We start from the raw sequence: 20,568 nt of genomic DNA, 5'->3' as shown, positions 1-20,568 counted from the left end.
AGGCAAGGGATGCTGTGGCAATGCCTTGTTTTCTTTTTGGGGAGGCAGATGTGCTTCCTGGAAAAGCATCCCATACGCTATAAAGATATTGTTGTGAGTTTGGGGTGTGCCGGAGTCCCTTCTAATCCCTGGATCCAGCAAGGATTCAATTGCTGGAATAGCCAGGCCAGCTTCTTGGTATTGACCCTCTAACTATATATCATTAAGCTAACAAAGGAAGTGGCTCTGTGCCAGAGATCAAATAGGTGCCCTGCCCCCCAACTAGCTTGTAGTTAGAAGGACAAAACGCCAGAGTTGTGTGCGAGAGCTAGAAGCAGGCTGCAGACTGAAGCCTAAGAGGGAGAGACAGGCTTGATTTCTGCCTGAATCCAGGGCTGTGGCTATGGGAAAAGCACAGCCTTCTGGGGTGTTAATGCTGTGAGCCCCTCCATCATAGGCCCAGCTTGTGGATATGTATAAATAAATTGTATATCCTAAAGACACCACAGTCTCCGCTGTCCCTTATTTCAGGGAAACCAAACCTTGGGAAAGCACCTGCAACCCCTGGCATCTGGCTCCACTCAGATATTTTTCTTTTTATTCACCCCAGACTGCAGCCACAGGTGAAATGTTCAAGGGCTAGTTGACATGGCTAACAGAATGAGGTGATGTGGTGCCGCTTCAGGCCACAGGGGAAAGTTGCAGGCTCCCCCCCCCCCCAGCAACTCTTTCCTAGTGCAGAAGAAACGTCTAGCACATCAGGCACAGAGGTCAGCCTTTCTCTTTCCCTTGGAGGGAGGTAGTCGTTTGTAGTCGTGTGTTAAAAATGTGAAGCCCACACGGCAGACTGAAATGGTGCAGCTCAGTCTGCCGTCAGCTTTGCTTCCCCAGATGCTTGAAGGGGCTGCAAAGTGGTGGTGGTGGTGGTGTGTTCTCTCTCTCTCTCTCTCTCTCTCTCTCTCTCTCTCTCTCTCAGCATTCGGAACTACTCTTTTGACTAAAATTAGCCCTTTCAAGTCAGATCCTCATTGACACTCAGGTTACATCATGTCTTTTGCCACATCAAAAGATACTACTTGTAATGGTTTGTACTTTAACAAATTTGGGCTTAGGTGTTTGAAACAGCCGACTTGGCATCAGAAAGTGAGCTGGCCGTGCTCAGTCAGAGAGTTAATTTCTCTCTCAATAATTTCACAGCCTGCTTAAGGGTTGTCCTGTTGTGACCGATTCATAATTAAAGTTTACCTCACACAGCACCAAAGTCTACAAGGAAGAATCTGGCTAAAATGCTTACATATTCCAAGAAGAGCTGCTTTTAATAAATGGGCAAGAAAGCCAAATTTAGAAGAGAAACATTTAGTCTCCAGGTCCAAGGCTATAGTCCAACCATCAGATTTCCTTGAAACCAGCTCTAGAATAAGTAAGTCCCAGCCAGGGCTTTCAAGTGGGCATTTCTTTCTTATTAATGCTTCCAATCCACCTAGACCAGACGATGAGATGCAAATACAGTGGTACCTCGGGTTAAGAACTTAATTCGTTTCGGAGGTCCGTTCTTAACCCAAAACTGTTCTTAACCCAAAGCACCACTTTAGCTAATGGGGCCTCCCGCTGCCGCCGTGCCGCTGCTGCATGATTTCTGTTCTCATCCTGAAGCAAAGTTCTTAACCCGAGGTAATATTTCTGAGTTAGCGGAGTCTGTAACCTGTAGCGTATGTAACCTGAAGCGTCTGTAACCCAAGGTACCACTGTATGTACAGCATTGTTGTGCACTTTTTAGCAGACGGAAAATTCTGCAACAGAAGGAAAGGTCTCCTGACCAAAGTCCCCATTTCCTGAGAAACGAAGCTTACTGAGAAACTAAACCAAGAGTGAGCCGATTCTTGCAGACTGAGGTCAGAAACTGGCATCTCTCTGCTGTTGTTCAAAGAAATGCAATTCCCAGAAGCAAGCAAAAGGCTAGTTCCTGCACAGTGAAGCCCTCGGCCCTCGCCTGGGTGGTGTCCACAGTTTTCCATTCATGAGCCAGGCCTTGCAGAGACACAGCCCTCCGCTCCCTTTCCCAGCTCAGAATAGACACAGTTGGCTATTAAATGAGCATTCAGTCCAATTTGTTTGTGGGGAGGCTAGATGACATTGCATCAAAACAATTGTTATTCCACACATTCCACTACATTTGCTTGTCACTCTGCTTAATGTGCGCCATAATTTAAAATATTTTGAGGAAGCAGGGTTGTTGTGCAAGAGCTCCTAATCAACTATAGCTGTGCAACCTGAATTTGCCAGTATGTGACTGAATCCCAGCCAAAAACAGTGATAGTCTCAAACTACCCCAAGTTCCCCACATATTCATCTCCATGTTACTTTCTGGGTTGTGAATAATGCCCCCCTCCAGACTGAAGAGATCCCAAAACATTGAGAGTATTCACCTGCCAGAATATTTTAACTTCTTTAATTTCTCTCCAAACAAAAATCATTCTAAATTTTCCCAGAGTTGAGGAAAATGCATAGCAATTAGTTTCATTTGAAGTTTCATGACCACGCTCATCTGAAAGTGCTTCATCTTACATCACATTCACAAGACTGTCGGAACTGCTCAGGCGGTGCTGGGAATCAGGGGTGCTGAGGATGGTGCCAGTGACCCACAGTGCTTTGTGGGGCTCAAGGAGCTGCCTCTTCGCCTGCTTCCAAGCACAGAGAGAAGTGGGAAAGTGGGTTTTGTTTTTTCGTTGAGAGTTGGCTACCTCTAGAGCCAAAGAGGTAGGCTGAAAAAGAGTAGCTTACATTTCTGGCACTGGGGGAGTTTTAAAAGTGTGACTGATTAATGACAGCAACCCAATAGGCCTTCACTGGGAAGCTGCAGCACAGGACATAAACGCTGGATGGAACCACACTAGCAGCTAGGCGGTCACACATTTCTGCTCCCTTCACACCTCAGCTGCCACACAACCAAAGAACATCTCTTCAAATGTGGATCCAAATTTGGCTGTTACATTTGGTCAATAGGGACAAGTTTTTATGCCGCAAAATCCCTGCTTTTCCCCAAATGGAGGATTTCCCGGCACTCTTTGGCAAGTCATGTGTGGTTCAAGGCTGTTTGTCTCTGAAGGAATCCAGCAGGAAAAGTCGACCCTCAGTTTAAATCTGTGGAGATCCACTTCAGGCCTTTTTTGAACTTCTCAGTGTAAAAAGTGAAGTCATGGAGTCTGATGGGCTTTCTAGAGAAGCAACGTTTGCAGTCCATCAGCTGTCCCAGATCATTTTCATGTTGCTCAGAATTTTCACATAGCCTGTATGATGAATGCTAATCTTCCACCCACCCCTAAAGCATATATAAGCCAAAGAAGGTTTTTGACTCCTCAGGATTCACCAGTGTGACTTCTGAGACACTCACATACAGGCTGTCCTGCCTGGAAAGGTTGAACAAAGCACCCAAATAGCTGCTTCTGCCCCACATGTGCCTGGCCACACAATAGCTCATCTTTCGGTCCTCCATCAGCACCTGGATATCAGGATAAGATGGGTTTCTTTTGAAAACCACATGATCAAGAGGTTGGGAGGTGCAGGCCCCACCCCGGAAGAACACTTTGGAGTACACAAAGTAGAGGCCAGCTTCATCAATCACCAAACCCCTGTTTTCATACTGAACACCAGAAATGAAGGCATGTCCATAGGTACTCTCCCATTCCAGTGGGAGCGATCGCTGGTTTGCTTTGCCTAGAAACATGGAATGTCATGGTGAAAATAAGACAACAAGCAGTTTCTCAGACCCCACTATATTGCAAGGTTTCCTAATATTTTTGAACACAGCAAAATGACCTTTATGTCTAATCTGAAGAGCACTGAACCATTGCTGCTCATCCTCTCTGCTCAAGGCAACGCCACACACCGGAAGCGATGGGGCAGGCAGGGTGTTGCCTCTTGTGCTTCTGCCACCTGCCTCATGGCTGGGCCGGCTCTCTTCCAATGCTACAAACAGGCGACGGCAGCAAGAGAGCAGCAAATGGAAGATTGCAACTACCCACCCCAGTTAAAGAATGACCAACGTCATGCTTGGTAAAACTTGTCCTTCTGTGCAGCTCATAAGAGTACAGGATATGTAGCTTGAGGGCCGAGTGCTCTCATCTGGATGAGGACATCAGCCCAGAGCCAGAGAATCTTATCTCTTCCAAACATCTCAAAAGCAGTGGGAGAGAAATGTGTGATTTGGTGCAAAGAGAAATGCTGAAGCATCTCCCAGTCTTCCACTTCTCCCCCTGTAGTCCCTTTTCCAGACATTTTGCCCAGTCCAAGATGGGAGAAAAATTCAGGGGGAGAGGGGGCAGAGAGGGTTAAGTCAGGCACTTTCCTTGACCTGTTCCCATTAGTTTTGAGAGACAGCAAAGTATCTGATTTGGTTATGAAAACCAGTTTCCCAAGTACAATTCAGCCAGTTCATTAGTTTCCTCAGCTACAGCTCTTTTTTGCCCTCGCTGTTTGCAGGATTATTTGCTATGCGTTTTGCTGCCCACCTGTCAAGTGTGCTCTCCTCTTGACTTCCTTTTCCGCTGTTCCATTCAGAAATCCTACATTGCAATAGAGAATAAGGCAAGTAACGCATTATACCTTTCCAACAGAGAGAAGAAATGGAAAGCGGAAGCAATGAGGTCAGCTCTGAAGAAATTGAGAGGTGTGATCCAGCCAAAGTTAAGCACATTTTGGTCACATCCATTTCAATGAGAATTATGCCACTGTGTGCCATAGTAGGCTTTACCCCCCAGGCCTTTGGCACTGAAATCAATGGGATCGCAAGTGCTAAACTTGCCTCTTTCAGAGGCAATTGTGCTTTAGGGGGGGCAGCCCTTCAGGTGAGGTATGAGCGCCTTAACATTTCATTTCCCTCAGCAGACCAGTTTATGGACTGGATGCTGTTTCCCACACAGCCACCTATGGCTGAACTTATTCCTGAGTCCCCTCCCATGAGACAGCTCAGACTGCTTTTCAAATATCTTATTCTACCTTCTGGCTGCTCCCCCAACCCAGGACTAATTTGTTTCCCAGCAAATACCCTGAGATCCTTACAGGCAGCGTCAGCACAGAAGCAACATTTTCCATTGATCATGCCCAATGTTTTTCTCAAACGTCTCAGCTCTCTGGTTTTCAGATTGGTTTGGGACAATGGCACATCTCCAAATCCACTGTGGATCCCCGAGGGCTTTCTTGCAGTGCCTTTAAATGCACCCACCTGCAGGCCTTAGCTGGTTGGAAGAAGAAGTCCCCATCTCCCTAGAGCTGAATGCTCTCCCCCTCCCACACAAGACCTGGACTTCAAACACAGGCCGATGGCCCCCAGCACCACCAGCAGACCACATATTTTTCTGATGAAACCATTTTGAAATCAATACATTTCTGTTTAAAAGCTTGTGAACAGCAACAAACAGTTCTGTATCAAAATATTATATGCCAGACAGTAAGAGAAATGGCTCTCAAGTGTGCTATAATCACTCTCGGTATCATCTGCCTGATGCAGATAAAACAGACCTGTCCAGAAATCCCCAAAGCAGCAAAAGCTCTGAGGATACAGAAATAACAGAAAGAGAGAAGTCCATCTGCAACTAGCATGGACTGGGACTTCAATGCAGCCATTTCATTCAACATTTCACTGTTCAGGTAATGAGCCAAGATATCCAAAGTGGCCCAAGTTTCTTTAAGTCAGTGGCAAGAACAATAAGCTCTAGAAATAGGCAATTGTGATTCCAGATGAAAGAAACTGCAAATGCAGACAGGGCAGCCCAGGCACAACCACCCATTTGGCTCTGCTCTCCCCCCTCTGCCCCCCCCCAGCCATCCCTGGACAAGGACTTCTCACCTTTGAGCATCTGAGGAGATTGAGGCACCTGCCCGGAGCAGGAAAGCTGTGGAGGTAAAAGGCAGACGTTCACACTTGGGAATAAAAATCACCCTGTGCCCCTTTCCGTGGAGGGCCCCATCTTCAGGAGCTGCCAACCCTGGGTGCCCTTCCCCCAAGTGGTGTGTGCCACTCGCAGGTCTCCTCTGGTATTTCTGTGCCTCCATTTACCTCTCTCAGAGCATCTAGTTCCTGCTGCAGATGGAAGATCTGAAACATTGCAAGCCCAACCCCAGTGAGGGCCAGAAGGGTCAGCAGAGAAACCACCAGGAAACACAGGCGTGTGCCATCTTTTTTCTTCTGCTTTTTCCTTTTGGTCTCTGGCACAGGCAGAGCAGGGCGAATGTCCTGGTGGGGCGCAAACCTGATGGGACGCAGTCCTGAAGGGGCACACTCAGAGCTGGAAACTCCACTGCTGCTTGTCCAGAAGACCTGGGGATAAATGCAGTGCTGGCTCTGCTGCAAGGCCGGGAGAGCCATGTCTCTGGAGTCCTCCTCACTTGCTCAGATGCTGTGTCAGAGAAGGGCTCTCTTCCTGTGCTGTGTCCCCAGACGTCACCTGCGCCCACCGCTGGAAAGCCTCTTGGGCTGACACCAGAAAACCTCAGAGAGCTTCCACCCACTGCTTAGATGCAAGATACCTGACGCTGCCTGCACAGAGCAGAGCAGGGAGCAGAAGCAGTTCTCATGCAAAAGGTACCCAAACATGATATGCATTCAAAGACACTGTAAACCTGGACCTTTTGAGCAAAAAGCAAAATACAGTTTTGCTTCCTATTCATTTTTTGTTCAAATTCTGTCTCTTACTTGGTAGACCTTTGTTTTCGGTTTCCCACCTTAAAACTTGAATGTTTCTTCAGACTTCTGCTGCCTGCATTTTCCTCCTAGCCTAGTACTGGCTGCTTTCCTGACAGCCTGATTTATTTATTTTGGAAGCCCAGACTGCAATCCTTCCCTTCCTCTTTGCTCCTTCTGGGTTCTCCTCCTCTTTATTTACTTCTGACCTCCAAAGTGCAAATATGAAATGAGCTTCCTCTTGCAATTTGTTTGCTTCTACTCACTCTTATTACAAACCAAACCACATCTAGGCCTTTCTCGTCTCTTTGATGTCTCCCAGAAGTTGATAAGGGAACACCCCCCTGACTTTTGTATTGCATGATGATTCATGGGAGAGGCAACAACTTTTGTCCTATCCAGCTGTTTTCTTATTTGCTCTAGTGAGAGCCTAAATGCTTTTGAAATTTTTGCTGAAGTGCCCAATACATGGGCAGAGATATCATTTGCTGCTGCAGACATTGACAGCTGCTTATCTTAGTGTAACGCCAGCACACTCTTGTTGGGATCCTCTGCACTCCTAGCAACAAAGATGTCAGAAAAACAATAATAATAATAATAATAATAATAATAATAATAATAATAATAATAATAATAATAATAATAATAATAAATTTTATTTATATCCCGCCCTCCCCAGCCAAAGCCGGGCTCAGGGCGGCTAACAACAATAAAACAGTATAAAAGTATAGCATAAACAACACTCTAAAATCATTCATCATAAAATTAATTAATTCAGGCCACTGGCAACCATTGGGCCAGAGCTCCGCGAAGATTGCCGAGGGAGGGAGTCAGGCTGTGCCCTGGCCAAAGGCCTGGTGGAACAGCTCTGTCTTGCAGGCCCTGCGGAAGGATGTCAAGTCCCGCAGGGCCCTGGTCTCTTGTGACAGAGCGTTCCACCAGATCGGAGCCACAGCCGAGTAAGCCCTGGCTCTAGTTGAAGCCAGCCTAACTTCTCTGTGGCCTGGGACCTTCAAGATGTTTTTATTTAAAGACCGTAAGTTTCTCTGTGGGGCATACCAGGAGAGGCGGTCCCGTAGGTACGAGGGTCCTAGGCCGTATAGGGCTTTAAAGGTTAAAACCAGCACCTTAAACCTGATCCTGTACTCCACTGGGAGACAGTGCAGCTGGTATATACCGGATGAATGTGATCTCACAGCGAAGACCCCGTAAGGAGTCTCGCCGCGGCATTCTGCACCCGCTGGAGTTTCTGGGTCAGTCTCAAGGGCAGCCCCACATAGAGCGAGTTACAATAATCCAGTCTGGAGATGACCGTCGCGTGGATCACAGTGGCTAGGTCAGGGCGAGAGAGATAAGGAGCCAACTGCTTAGCTTGGCGGAGATGGAAAAATAAGTCAGCATGCTGAGATAGCAAACTGGAGAGAGGTGCTTGAGTGAGCAAAGGCTGGCCAGCAACCATCACATCGGAGGCACGGAAGGGAGCAGGCAGGACCAGGCCACATTCCATAGAGCAGGTCTCTCACTATACAGCAACAAGAGGAGTGGGCAGGAAAAGCAGGGCATCAGAAATCATCCAGAGCACAGGCTGCCAGCCACCTCTCAGGACCAAGCGGGGTGGTAATCTGAGCTCTAGTCTGGCAGCACAGCACAGATTCATGCAGCTACAGGTCCTAGCTTTGAACCCTGGATGTGGTCTCCTGGCTCAAAGGACACCCTGTCCCAGCAGCACACACACACAGGGTGGTGCCAGAGCCAGGAGGACTGGGGAGTGGACTAAGTGCCCCACGAGCTCCGGGCCTGACTCTAGATGCCTCAGGAGGACTCAGCTGAGCCCTCTGCAAGGAGGCTACCTGCACCCCCCCCAATAATCCAGTGCTTGTTAGCCACTTGAAGTCTTTTAGCAAAAAAGCAACCCATAAATTAAAAAGTAGCTACAAAATAAAATCTCTTGTGCCTGTTGCTTATTGTGCCAGCAGGACTTAATTTGCTACTCTTCTTGCTGCATAGCTTAGTATGCCATGAGCAACCAGGAAAGCTCGTGAGATGTGAGCATCCAGCTATTCTGCCCATGCTGGAACTCAGGTGGAAGGGCAATAGCTGAGATGCATGGGAGCCCAAACTCTATGGAAGGAGCCCTAAGACCCTCTTCCTGGGGGTGGTTGCCACCTTGAACACAAGATGAGGACCAAGGAGGACGGCGGGGGCTGCCCAAACTTTTATTGAACAGCATCAGCAAAAGGGCAATTCTTAAAATAGGAGCTGGTAGGATGGCAGGATAGGCATTCAGAGCTCTGAGAAGATGTTGGCTATTTTGACTTGGTTTCCCACCACCAAGTCCCTCCCCCACTTGCAGGCTCTACCTTCTCTACGGAGGAGACTCGTGTCACCACATGCATGTTTCCTGCCTGTGGTTTACATGCTGCTGGAGAGTCTCTCTTGCTATAGGTTTCCTGCCAGGGCTCTGTGAATAGCAGGAACCCATGGGCTGCTTTGAGGCTGGGCTGGGCCAGGCCTTGGGCTGGAGAAGAGTGCTGACAGCCAAATGATATGTTTCTATAAGGCAGTAATGCAGTGGACCTTCGTAAACCACCCTGAGACCTGCAGGTATTGGGTGGTATACAAATGTAATAAATGAATGAATGAATGAATAAGAAGAACTGAAAGGAGCTGTTGGCCCCAACCACCACTGATGTGTGGTCTTGGAAGGTTTCTCAGAAAGGAATGCTGAATAAAGTTCCCCACTTCTGCATTAGCAGAACATCTTTGCAGGCTCAGAGATCAGGGGGGGACAAGGTGGCCTGGGCCTGTTCCCTGCTCTAACAGTGGCTTATGCCGGACTCTGTCCTCCCTTGTGGCTGTGCAGGCAAAGCAGAAATAGATGGGAGGCCGTGTTGCTTTGGCTCTCCATGGGCTTCTTTTAAAAATATAATCAAACAATGTTACGCCATTGCTGGAGTGAGCTCCGAGGGAATGTATAGTGGCTCAGTGATGCCCTGCTGACGCCTAACACTCTGCCAGTGCAGTTTGCTGTTTTTGGTCCTTGAGTTAGAGAAGATGCCCCAATGCTGAGTTTATGACAGCATAATCATGGTGCTATACAAGCAGAGATCCCCATCAAAATCTGGTGCATGGATTACCATCCTTTATCCATCCAGCCAGAATGGTGCAGCGAGTGCAGGATCATTACAAGGTTTGTAGGGTATATAAAAATAATTTTTCCCCCCTTCTCACTCTACATATTGACTAGGACTAGAGTCAGGCATGCACTTGTCGATGGAAGCGGACAGAGAAAGGCAACCACGATTATCTGCCATCTCTGATCAAGGATGATAGCAGAGCATGCAAATGTTATTTTTGCAGAGGCAACTGTGGGATGAGCGGCAATCCCTTTCAAACCACCTCTCTCGAAAACATGGTCTGTCTCAAACCCAATGAGTGAGGCATATGCCTTCCACAAAGGCAAGTTACGCCCACCAGTGACATGCCAAACACACCAAGCTGAGCAAGGCTGATTGCCATCTGGAAAGACTGAGTTTCTTCTGCCTACGGCACTTTGTGGCTGGGTCTGTGTGCTTCAGGAGTTCCATGAGAAGTGGAACAATTTGACCATTCATCTAAAGTTATTCCATAGCATTCTGCCTTCAAGTACCTTTCATTTACTACTAGAATTTTCATATAGAACTATCACACACATCAGATATACTGTGTCTTTAAAGCTTTAATGAAAACGAGCTAGTAGAAGCCTTCTGCCAACATTTTGGTTGGCACATACTCTGGTCTCTCCTTTTCCTCCCCTGCAAGCTGACTGTTCCTCGCCCCTTCCTGTCCCCACAATCCTCTGCGGCACACCTGTCTGTCTTCCTGTTTATCAGTGTCTCCCCTCTCCCTCCAGGCAGAAGGGCACAGAGACCAGTTCACAGGGCTAGTAACCCTCTGGGTGCCATGGCTGCTGCTTTTCCCCCTTGGGGCGCAGGCTTTGGGCTGTCAGTCAAGCCCAGAAGATGCTCCAGTGTCTGCTGCCTCCAAACCCGTACAGACACCCAGGCCGGTTGGACACTTGGACACTGTTTTGCCAGCTTTGCCCAACAGCAGGCCAAGCAGTAATAAAAAATAATAAATTTTTATTTATACCCCGCCCTCCATGGCCAAGACCGGGCTCAGGGTGGCTAACACTGAATATAAATACAGTCAAAACATTTTTTAAAAACAAAAAAATCCCAGTTGATTAAAATATGTTAGAATAGAGCTTAAAATGCATCTTAAAATGCAGCCCCCTTTTAGTGGAAGCCCAAAGATCAAAGCCATAAGGGGAGAAAACGCCAGATATTCGCCAGGGCTGGATGGTTCCCATTGCCGCGGCAAGCAAAAGCGGAAGTAAAAGTTCATGAGAGATCTTAGACTCTATCGAAGGCTGCACCCCAATGCCCAAGACCATCCCAAAGTGGGGATCAAGTCTTCTGTGTGATCAAGTTGTTAGATTTGACCCTGCTGATAGCTAACAGCCTGTGTCAAGAAGAAAGAATATGGTGTGAAACCAAATGTGGAACTTTTCTCAGCAGCAATAGCAGCCTTAAACAAAATATCACCGCCGCCCCTCCCCGCCCCCGCCATGGAAGTATATTCAGTGTTACCTCTACATCCAGACAAGCCTTCTCCACAAACTTCGGATTAGTTAGTAGCTACAGGCAGAGATTTGCTCTCTGCGCTGGGCTATTACAATCACACACTTTGGTGATAACCTTTTCTCAGATAAAGAGCCCAGCACACAAGGTACTTAAAAGAGCTCAAATTTGTTTAGAATTCTTTAGGTGCCAGAGATTTAAATGTGCTTTGCACCTCTATCTTTCTTGGGAACAAGGAAAACCATGGATCAGAGGCCTTCATCAACTGGGTCTCCATTATATACCTTGGGGCAGGAGAGACTCTGACTTAACCCTTGGTTTGCCCTTTGGGGATACAGCTAGAACTTGGCAGCCTATGAAAACAATTCCCCCGTGAGACTGAAGCTTGTGAACCTTCCTCCCACTGGACCCTGTGGGAGGGACATGAGTCATCCCCACTTTCTATATGGAGGCGGCACTTAGAACTGCTGATAAAGGAGTGCTTTGGGTTCTAATCCCCTTGCGATGAGACACACAGCATTGGACTATCACACTGAGCAGTGAAGCAGAACCCAGTCATTTGGAGCAGCTTGGCAGAGAAGCCTCCTGCAGTTGGAGTCTCTTAAGAGCAACAAAGGAAAACTACCCTAGATTGCCAGGCCTCAGGTGGAGAGTCCACCTCGACAGGCAGGGGCTCTCCCCTAGATAAGACACAGACAACCTTCCAGTCCTGCTATCTGAAATTCTTTAACTGCAGATACTGGGGGTCGACTCTTAGTACCACTAAGGTATTTCTCACAAATCTCCAGCGTTAGAATTGGGAGCTAGGGAAAGAGGGTAACATCAGCAGCATCTGATTCCACCAGGACAAAGTTAAAAACTGGTTCACCCCAGTCCTTGATGATCATAAATTAGGGCTTCAAAAGGTTCATATATTTGGACCGTCACAAAATATCCAGAGGATGTGTAGATAAAACTTGCTGATACTCTAGGAGTCAAATCAATATTGTATTCCATTCCTGGAAGAAACAAGGCAGATACTTAGATGCAGGTCAGCATGAATGTGCCTCCAAGGGAAAGGACTCCGATTTGGGAATCAGAAGCAGAGGTTTAAAAAGGAACCTGGGATATGAAGCTTCACCAGCTGTTGAAGTTTATTTTCCTACATGTTACTAGCTAAAAAAATTATGCATGGCTTAAATCCAGTAATTTTAATCTTAAAATTTCTGCCAGCTCGTAGTGTCTGTGATTCTAAGCAGAGCATTTTCACTACTTCCAGGTTTAGTGGTTTGCATAATTAGGTATGACCACCACCTGCCTTTCCTAGGACTTGTCCAAAGTCCTGTGGACCTGATCTTGCCCTACTAACTGACCTTCACTCCCTTATTGCGAGACAAGTCTCACTGGTGTTTCCTGCTTGGCAGGGGGTTGGACTCGATGGCCCTTGTGGTCTCTTCCAACTCTATGATTCTATGTTTCAAGTCAGTTACATCTAAGGCTTCCTTAGTGTGCTGTTTCTTCAGGCTAAAATGGATGCAATGATCATGCCCAGAATTTGATCCTAGTTTGATGTAATGGTTTGGATGGAATTCAGTATCATAGCCAGAATTTCCTGGTTTGGACACAGTAGGAAACTTTGATTTAAAGCAACTATGATATGAGGAGAGCTGGTGCAAACGGTGAGCCCGGACAAGTGTGAGCCCCTGATGCTTCTTCCTGACTTAGTAAGCCATGGTTCTGCATGGATTGCCTATTCTTTCCAAGCCCTCTGGGATCCTCTTGCCCTTGGGCCCTAACTATCTCCCTCATTTGCCATTCCTTTATTTTGTTTTTAAATTGTTCCATCAGTCTAAAAAAAGTATGTTTATATCTATCTATCTATCTATCTCTGGGACGCGGGTGGCGCTGTGGGCTAAAGCCTCAATGCCTAGGACTTGCTGATCGAAAGGTCGGCGGTTCGAATCCACGCGGCGGGGTGCGCTCCCGTCGTTCGGTCCCAGCGCCTGCCAACCTAGCAGTTCGAAAGCACCTTCGGGTGCAAGTAGATAAATAGGGACCGCTTACCAGCGGGAAGGTAAACGGCATTCCGTGTGCTGCGCTGGATTGCCAGATGCAGCTTGTCACGCTGGCCACGTGACCCGGAAGTGTCTGCGGACAGCGCTGGCTCCCGGCCTATAGAGTGAGATGAGCGCACAACCCTAGAGTCTGGCAAGACTGGCCCATACGGGCAGGGGTACCTTTACCTTTATCTATCTATCTATCTATCTATCTATCTATCTATCTATCTTGTGATGCCAAAAGGTTTGACACACAAACAAACGTGGCGTGTAATTCATCCTTTAGAAAAATAAAATAAAACTGACCACAAGCAAGTTCCCTTCCCCCAGAGCCAAGTTGCCGTTGTGGCTGTGGAGGACTGAACAGGGTCCATGTAGCCCTTGGCCCCAAAAGGTCAGCCACCCTGATCAGAGCCCTCCCCACCCCAAAGCTCTTAGAATGCTGCTTGGTGGTGCCTGGATGGGGAGACAGGGCATCGCAAGGTCTCATCAACAGAATGGCAGAAACTGCTGGCTGAAACCAAGATTACCCAATGAAGAAGCTCAACTGCAGAATAATTTGTGAAAAGAAAAATACATAATGTATTTTAAAGACAAGTGTTCAGATTTATTTGGAAATTCACAGTTTCTACTGGCACTACAAATCCGTAGTCACTTATTACAAGTTCTAGTGCCTCAATTTTGTATTCTTCACGCAAACAGTATCTCCGTTATGATTGCCATTCTGGTTTGGACCCACTTCTTAATCCTTGTTATTAAACAAACAAACAAACAAACAAACCCAAACCCAGGTCCGCTTCTTTGACTGGCTAGCTGTGCATACTTAAGTTCATCACTGTAAAAAAGTACTCAAACATGGAATTTTCAAAACAGGCTTTAAATAAGTCACATTACGAATGATATTTGGGAAAAGACGTTAGCTCTTTCAAGAAAAGAAAACAAAGGAGGATCTACTAAAAGTGCTTAATAAGTTAACTTCTACAACAACCTCTAAACTCTCAAAATGGACCTTCTATCACATTCACTCTCATGTACTCACATTCCAGATATGCAATTTTTTAAAAAAAACAAAAACCTCACAAGAGAAAGTACAAACGCATACTGGCACACACACAAAGAACATAAGGTCATTCAATACAAAAAGCAAACTTTATAAACACACTTTTTGAAACAGAAAATAGAACGTGAAGCTTGACAAACTCACTGGTGCATTTCTACTGATTGGCAGTTTTATCCAAAACTGGCATAAATGGTTCTTTCCTCCCAATTTATTAGCACAGGAAGACAACTAAAGGTCATAATGTTAATTATCTCTGTTAATCAAGTCAGTTGGGCTACAAAACATGTTTTGAGTAATACATCCAAGCAGGGATACTGTACCATCAAAGATGTATCAGCCACAAGTGAGTTTGCAAAGTGGATCTCAAAGAGAAAGTCCACCCGGCGGCATTTCCACAGTATCCCAGTCACATTACTTAACCTCACTGGAAGCCAGCATCTTCTTCCCTAGCACTGTAGTGTTGTATTTCCATAAAATTTGAAGGTACAAATAAAATAGTTCTCCCTTCCAGTGGTATTATAAATAGACAAAAAGGCACATAAATATGGGAAGGTGCTAGAAACAGGGGAACAGCAATATGGGAAACATTTATGCTTTAACTCTGCTCCACCCAAAATGAGTTTCAAGACCTCACCGTCAGCAATTGTGAAAAACACTGTATAAAATGAGTCCCCACCCTGCCATCTCCACCCATCCCAAAGTCATCCACATAGAAAATCAGCCTTGAAAAAGCGGAGGCTTATTAACTAAGGGTGGTTGCTGCCACAGTCCTATCTATTTGCAAAAGAACCAAGGTACCTTCTAAATGTTTCCCAATTAGCCAACCCCCCCTTCCCTGTCAACCCAAATACTACAAGATTTGTCGTACAAAAAGCTCCCATTAGGAAGAGTTCAATTAGTTTTAAAGGTGCCCAGAAACAGCTGTGACACCGAGTGTTCCCACGGTTAAATCCTTGTTTCCTTTGATGATATCGTGCAGACTTGGCAAGGATCCCGTCTTAGTCTGTATTAATGTTTTTAGGAGCTTCTCCTGCTCTGGGGCTTTAGACCGCCTTCGTTTGAGAGCCCTCTTCTCAGTTTTTGTCTTTTGGATTTGTCCATTACACAAACCTGCACACGCCGAAATGCCACAGAAGTAGGACTCCTCAGACTGTGATGAGGTTTCTGAGCTCCCTTCCGACGGGGGACCTTTGTATGAAGAGTGATACACATCGCCAATATTAGAGAAGTCTCTCTGATTGGTAAAGGGCTTCTTGCTTTTTATTTCGCCATTAGCTACCTGCTGCACTGGTTCTGCTACTGGCCTGACAGTTTCGATTTTTTCACTTTTATATTTACAACGTTTCTTCTAAAAAAAGAAAAACAGAATTGGTAAGTAAAGGCCCTCAGTTCAGAGGCAGGATTTTCCAGGTCCACTTCCAATACTTTCTGCAAATTCTTTTATGTGCAATGTAGCAGCAGCGGAAGCACACTCTAGCCATTTCTTTAAAAAGCATGATTCACTTTAAATGCAGACATGCACACACGCACACACAGTGAGTTTAGAACAAATGCCTTTCTACAATGTACCTTTTTTTCTGGGGAAAACTTCAGTGGTTCTACAATGTACAAGTCCTCTGGATCCACTAAAAGATAAGGGACAAAAATAAGACTATATAAGCACACCACCAGCTTCACACAGAACTGACAAACTGGAATGTGTCCAGAGGAGGGCAACCAAAATGGTCAAAGGCCTGGAAACGATGCCTTATGAGGAACGGCTAAGGGAGCTGGGCATGTTTAGCCTGGAGAAGAGGAGGTTAAGGGGTGATATGATAGCCATGTTCAAATATATAAAAGGATGTCACATAGAGGAGGGAGAAAGGTTGTTTTCTGCTGCTCCAGAGAAGCGGACACGGAGCAATGGATCCAAACTACAAGAAAGAAGATTCCACCTAAACATTAGGAAGAACTTCCTGACAGTAAGAGCTGTTTGACAGTGGAATTTGCTGCCAAGGAGTGTGGTGGAGTCTCCTACTTTGGAGGTCTTTAAGCAGAGGCTTGACAACCATATGTCAGGAGTGCTCTGATGGTGTTTCCTGCTTGGCAGGGGGTTGGACTCGATGGCCCTTGTGGTTTCTTCCAACTCTATGATTCTATTCTATGATTCTAACTGTTATTCTCCCTTTATTAATACAAGGTTGAATAGAGTCAAAATATTTTTGAAGGTCAAGCAAAGGGCTCTGAGAGGAAATCAACAGACCAAGAAAATAAGCTCCTCCTATTTTCCAGATACAGAAGTCAAAACCGGCCTTCCCAGCCCTGGCAGAGGGGTCTTCCTCCATCTCAGAGGGAAAACTCCTGCTACCTGCTTTTTCTTGGGCAATCTGAATTTAAATCAGCTTTGGTGGATGAGAGAACTCATTTGAATTAGAGAGAACTCATAGCATTAGGTTGTGCAATTTGGAATTGCAAAAGCAGTGGGGGGAGGATATATGTACCAATAGACAGAGCCTTCTCGGTGGTGGTGCCCTCCTGGTGGAACACCCCGCCCCCCTTCAGATGTCAAGGAGATAAAGAACTTTACAACTTTGAGAAGACATCTGAAGGCAGCCCTGTATCAGGAGGTTTTTAATGTTTGACGTTTTATTATGCTTTTATATGTGTTGGAAACTGCCCGGAGTGGCTGAGGAAACCCAGTCAAATGGGTCGGGTATAAATAATGAAATCTAGTGGAGGGAGGGCTTTAACTGCCCATACTTTTACCAAGTTGCTTCTAAATTAAACCAACATGAGATCTTTCTCCATTACAAAACAGATATTGTTCTGTATTTGACACTGTACAGATTTTACAATACACCCAGAGACAGGTAGTTGAACCTGTGACCTTCCTACCTTCCTTACTATTCAGCTGAAAAGACTGAGACCTGGTGAGTGGGAAGGAAGTTCTTCTTTTCAAACTCATATCATCATAGGAAGAAACACATCTGTGGATGAAAATACACAGCAACTTCAGATCCAGATGGGAAATAATTATTTCATTTCTTTCTGTCATTCCTTAGGAGTTCCTTGTCCTAAACCCAACTTCAAGACTTCCAACCCGGAGAATTCCCAGAACTCTGTCCTTTCAACTTCAAGTTGAAAGAGCTTAAAGAGCTTAAAAGCTACCAAGAGCACAGGTTCCATGAAGCATCAGTACTGGGGGAAACTGATGTGGATTAAATAGCCACCAACATATTTGTAGCTTTATGGTAAGCTAGCCATTGAATCTGGAATATCTATCAAGCATGCCTTTCCAAATAATCTTCGCTGGACATAATATGCAAATCACACCACGGATGGCATTTTCACAGGCATTATCTGTGAAAGGAAATTTTCTTGCCATAAGTTCTTATTGGCCGACTCCCAGAGGGAGGGTTCAATCAGGAGGATCCTCTTGGAGGTAAATGAACCAAATAACAATCATAAAAAAGTGTAAAAAACAAAAGATCCAAATGTCATTCTAACCAGTGCATCCCGCCCGCTGCCCCTGCATGGCAAAGCCTGTCTCCCTAGAGGGGTGGTGGTCAGGAATTTTGCCTGTCCCATCCGAAGGGAGGAGCCACCCCAGACTAAGGACAGCCTTCCAGGAACCTCTGGGTAATAAAAACATTTTTTTAAAAGGTGCAACTGGTGCCAAACATGAAGAAAACCTTCCATGCCTTCCTGCTCGCAGGAGACAGGCAGGAGTCAAGCTGACAGTCCACAACTACCACCCCAGGCGAATAGTGAGGCGAAGGCCTGCGAAGAGGACTGTGGTCCACCAAAGTACAAAGAATGTGAACTGGCAGTAAGAAAGGCCCCTTTTCTCATGTGGCTCCAGGAGAAAATTCCAGAAACTTTGGGATATATAAAGCAGTGCCTTTCCTGGATGGGCCTACCAGAATCAAGGCACTTAGACCCTTTGCTGTATCCATCTGCAGTGTCTGCAGAAGATAACGTTGTCGTATTTTGCAAAGTATGCTGGGAGGCCAAGGAGCCACCTTGCAAATTTCCTCCAAGGAAATATTGTCCTGAAAGGCTGCCGTGGTGGCTGCCCCTTGCAGAGAGAATGTCCGGTCATCCCTGCAGGAGATGATCTTCCAGGACACAGGGAAGCAAGAATTAGGCACCCTCTCCGCCACTCTCTTTTCAAGGTCACCCTTAACCAGTGTGCACACATAAGTCCTGGAGCCCAAGTCTCCCATCCGTATATAAAATCACACGAGCGAAAACAGAATAAGTGGCAGAAGCCCAAGAGGCAACTGCATCCGTCTCAAAACTATGGTGTGAGGACCCTTCTACCCTCGCAGGACAGACACAGCTTATGGTAACAAATGCTGAGAAAACAGATGATTGGAATGAAAGGTCATTACCCCCCTTCTTTCTCCTCAACCTCACAGTGTCTATGACAACAGGGTCTCACACCAAATGTAACTGACTTATAGAAAGGGCTCTGGGCATTGAAAGCAGACATTGTGTGTATCCTTGTGGTCTATGAAAACCAAAAGAAAATAGAAAGGTAGGGGGGACATTAAAAACAATCAAACATTGATAGAATTAAAGCTATATAAACGAACAGCGACACAAAATCTATTAAAACCATAAAAATAATTACAATAAAGCAGCATGGCCCCAGCCCTTTCCTGAAAAGCAGCCAGTTCCCAGCAGCCTGTTGGAACAAGGTGGTCCTTCACCTGCTGATGGAAGGACCACAAGGAGGGAGCCAGTCTGGCTTCCCTAGGGGAAAAGTTTCCAAAGCTGTCTGGCAGCAGACACCACCAAGAAGACTGACAGTGTCAAATAACACTCTTATATCCATGTTCTTCCTTAGAATTAAAAAGTCAAAAGTAAAGTGGAAACACGTTACCTTTTCGGACTAGGATAGTGATTACTTTTGGGAACTTTTGAGAAGTAGTCATAATTTAACTCTGATTTATTTTTGCAACGCTGAAGAAAGAGCATCAAACCCAGGATGGCACAGAGGATCAAGGAAATCACAAGATAGCTGTGGCGATCAGAGACCTAAACAAGGACAGGTTTTAAAGGGTTAAATGTGAAATACATGCATGTAGCTGAGCGGCTGAAGCAGGCATGATGTGCTGGCCTGGATGAAGTGCTAGCACATTTCTATCAACAAAAGTATGAGATCCATAGAGCAGCTGCTGAGAAAGGCCTACCACCTCCACAAATTTCTCATTATCTGGAAATATACTGGGCTCTCTCAATATTCTAAGGCCTTTGGGCATGACTTTGTTTTTACAACAGTCTCCGAGAGGTCCAGCCTTGTGGTCTTGGTGCTCAAGGCAACCAGCCTTCCCCAAACGCTTAGATCTGAACCCCTGAGTGACCACCCCAGGGCTTCTGGAACCAGCACACCACCTCCAGGAGGCCTGGAACGCTCTCAGGAGGCCACCTGAGTCCCTGTGAGCATCCCAGCACCCAGGGAGAGGAGAGCTTAAAAACTCTTTTTGCCCCGGGGAAGTTACTTCAAATTTATCTGTAAGCAATCTGTTTTACTCAAATACAGAACTATTTACACAGCAATCTACAGTTGGAGTTCTGGGTTTAGCATTCCATTTGCAAAACATTGTTCCACATTCAGATTTTTACCTGTCTTTTGAGCTCAGTCACAGTTAGCGACAGATTGGAGACCAGCTGTGTCATGTTGGTCAGCTGAGCCTGCAGCAGTTGGATGGCCTCTGTCTGCTTCAAGTCCTGGGCAAAGAAGAGAAGTGAGGCATTCTTTCCCTTTCATTCTAGCTTTCCATGCAAGATAAGGCAGCCCTTGTTTAAAATACTAATGAGGACACAAGTCCAAGCCTTAAAGAACAAGATGAGGGAATAAGAAATGCCTAGAACATGTGAACAAATAAACTAGGGGTTCCTTCTTCACAGTCTTTAGATTGCCCTTAATTTTTTGCTTAGCAGACCAAATGTCTGGTGCATAGGAAAATTCTGCACTGAGAACAATGTTCAAGATCTCAGCTCTATTCCCCACCTTTGTGGGGTTCTTTAAAGCTTCTCTGTTGTTATGGCACTCAGGTCACTCCAGTTCACAAGATGCTGCTACAGGCTGCAGACAGAAAATGTAGTTTGACCCAAAGTGTGTCTTTGGCTTCATGAGCTAAGCAGCAGTTCTGAATATTCTGCTTCAGAAGAAGTCCACTAAGTGGAAGGGGAAAGCATCAACTA

The 20,568-nt window shown here is 46.0% G+C and overlaps 2 protein-coding genes across 3 annotated transcripts in view; both read right to left on the bottom strand.

Moving 5' to 3' along the window:
- Positions 1-2,412: 2,412 nt before the first annotated feature.
- Positions 2,413-6,657, bottom strand: FASLG (Fas ligand). Its single transcript, XM_081195473.1, has 4 exons — positions 6,035-6,657; positions 5,825-5,870; positions 4,488-4,541; positions 2,413-3,693 (listed from the first exon to the last, which is right to left on the bottom strand). The coding sequence occupies exons 1-4, from the start codon at positions 6,341-6,343 to the stop codon at positions 3,299-3,301; spliced, it is 804 nt and encodes a 267-aa protein (XP_081051599.1). The 5' UTR covers positions 6,344-6,657; the 3' UTR covers positions 2,413-3,298.
- A 7,242-nt stretch (positions 6,658-13,899) lies between these two features.
- Positions 13,900-20,568, bottom strand: part of SUCO (SUN domain containing ossification factor) — a 41,303-nt gene continuing 34,634 nt past the window's right edge. For both annotated transcript variants that reach the window (XM_081193277.1, XM_081193278.1), the window contains 5 exons: positions 19,987-20,091; positions 19,244-19,398; positions 17,251-17,342; positions 15,946-16,001; positions 13,900-15,724 (listed from right to left, as the gene is read on the bottom strand). In XM_081193277.1, coding sequence (XP_081049403.1) covers positions 15,278-15,724; positions 15,946-16,001; positions 17,251-17,342; positions 19,244-19,398; positions 19,987-20,091 — 855 coding nt within the window. In that variant the 3' untranslated portion in view covers positions 13,900-15,277. The remainder of the gene's footprint in view (positions 15,725-15,945; positions 16,002-17,250; positions 17,343-19,243; positions 19,399-19,986; positions 20,092-20,568) is intronic.

The sequence above is a fragment of the Podarcis bocagei genome, assembly GCF_964188305.1.
Source record: "Podarcis bocagei genome assembly, chromosome: 5".
NCBI classification, from domain to species: Eukaryota; Metazoa; Chordata; class Lepidosauria; order Squamata; family Lacertidae; genus Podarcis; species Podarcis bocagei.
This window is presented reverse-complemented; position numbering and strand designations above follow the sequence as displayed.

Coding starts and splice junctions, on each gene's coding strand:
- FASLG (XM_081195473.1), bottom strand. CDS start 6,343: ATGGCTCTCCCGGCCTTGCAGCAGAGCCAGCACTGCATTTATCCCCAG. Junction 5,871..6,034: donor AACTAGATGCTCTGAGAGAG/GTAAATGGAGGC, acceptor TTACCTCCACAG/CTTTCCTGCTCCGGGCAGGT. Junction 3,694..4,487: donor GAGGAGAGCACACTTGACAG/GTGGGCAGCAAA, acceptor CCATGTTTCTAG/GCAAAGCAAACCAGCGATCG.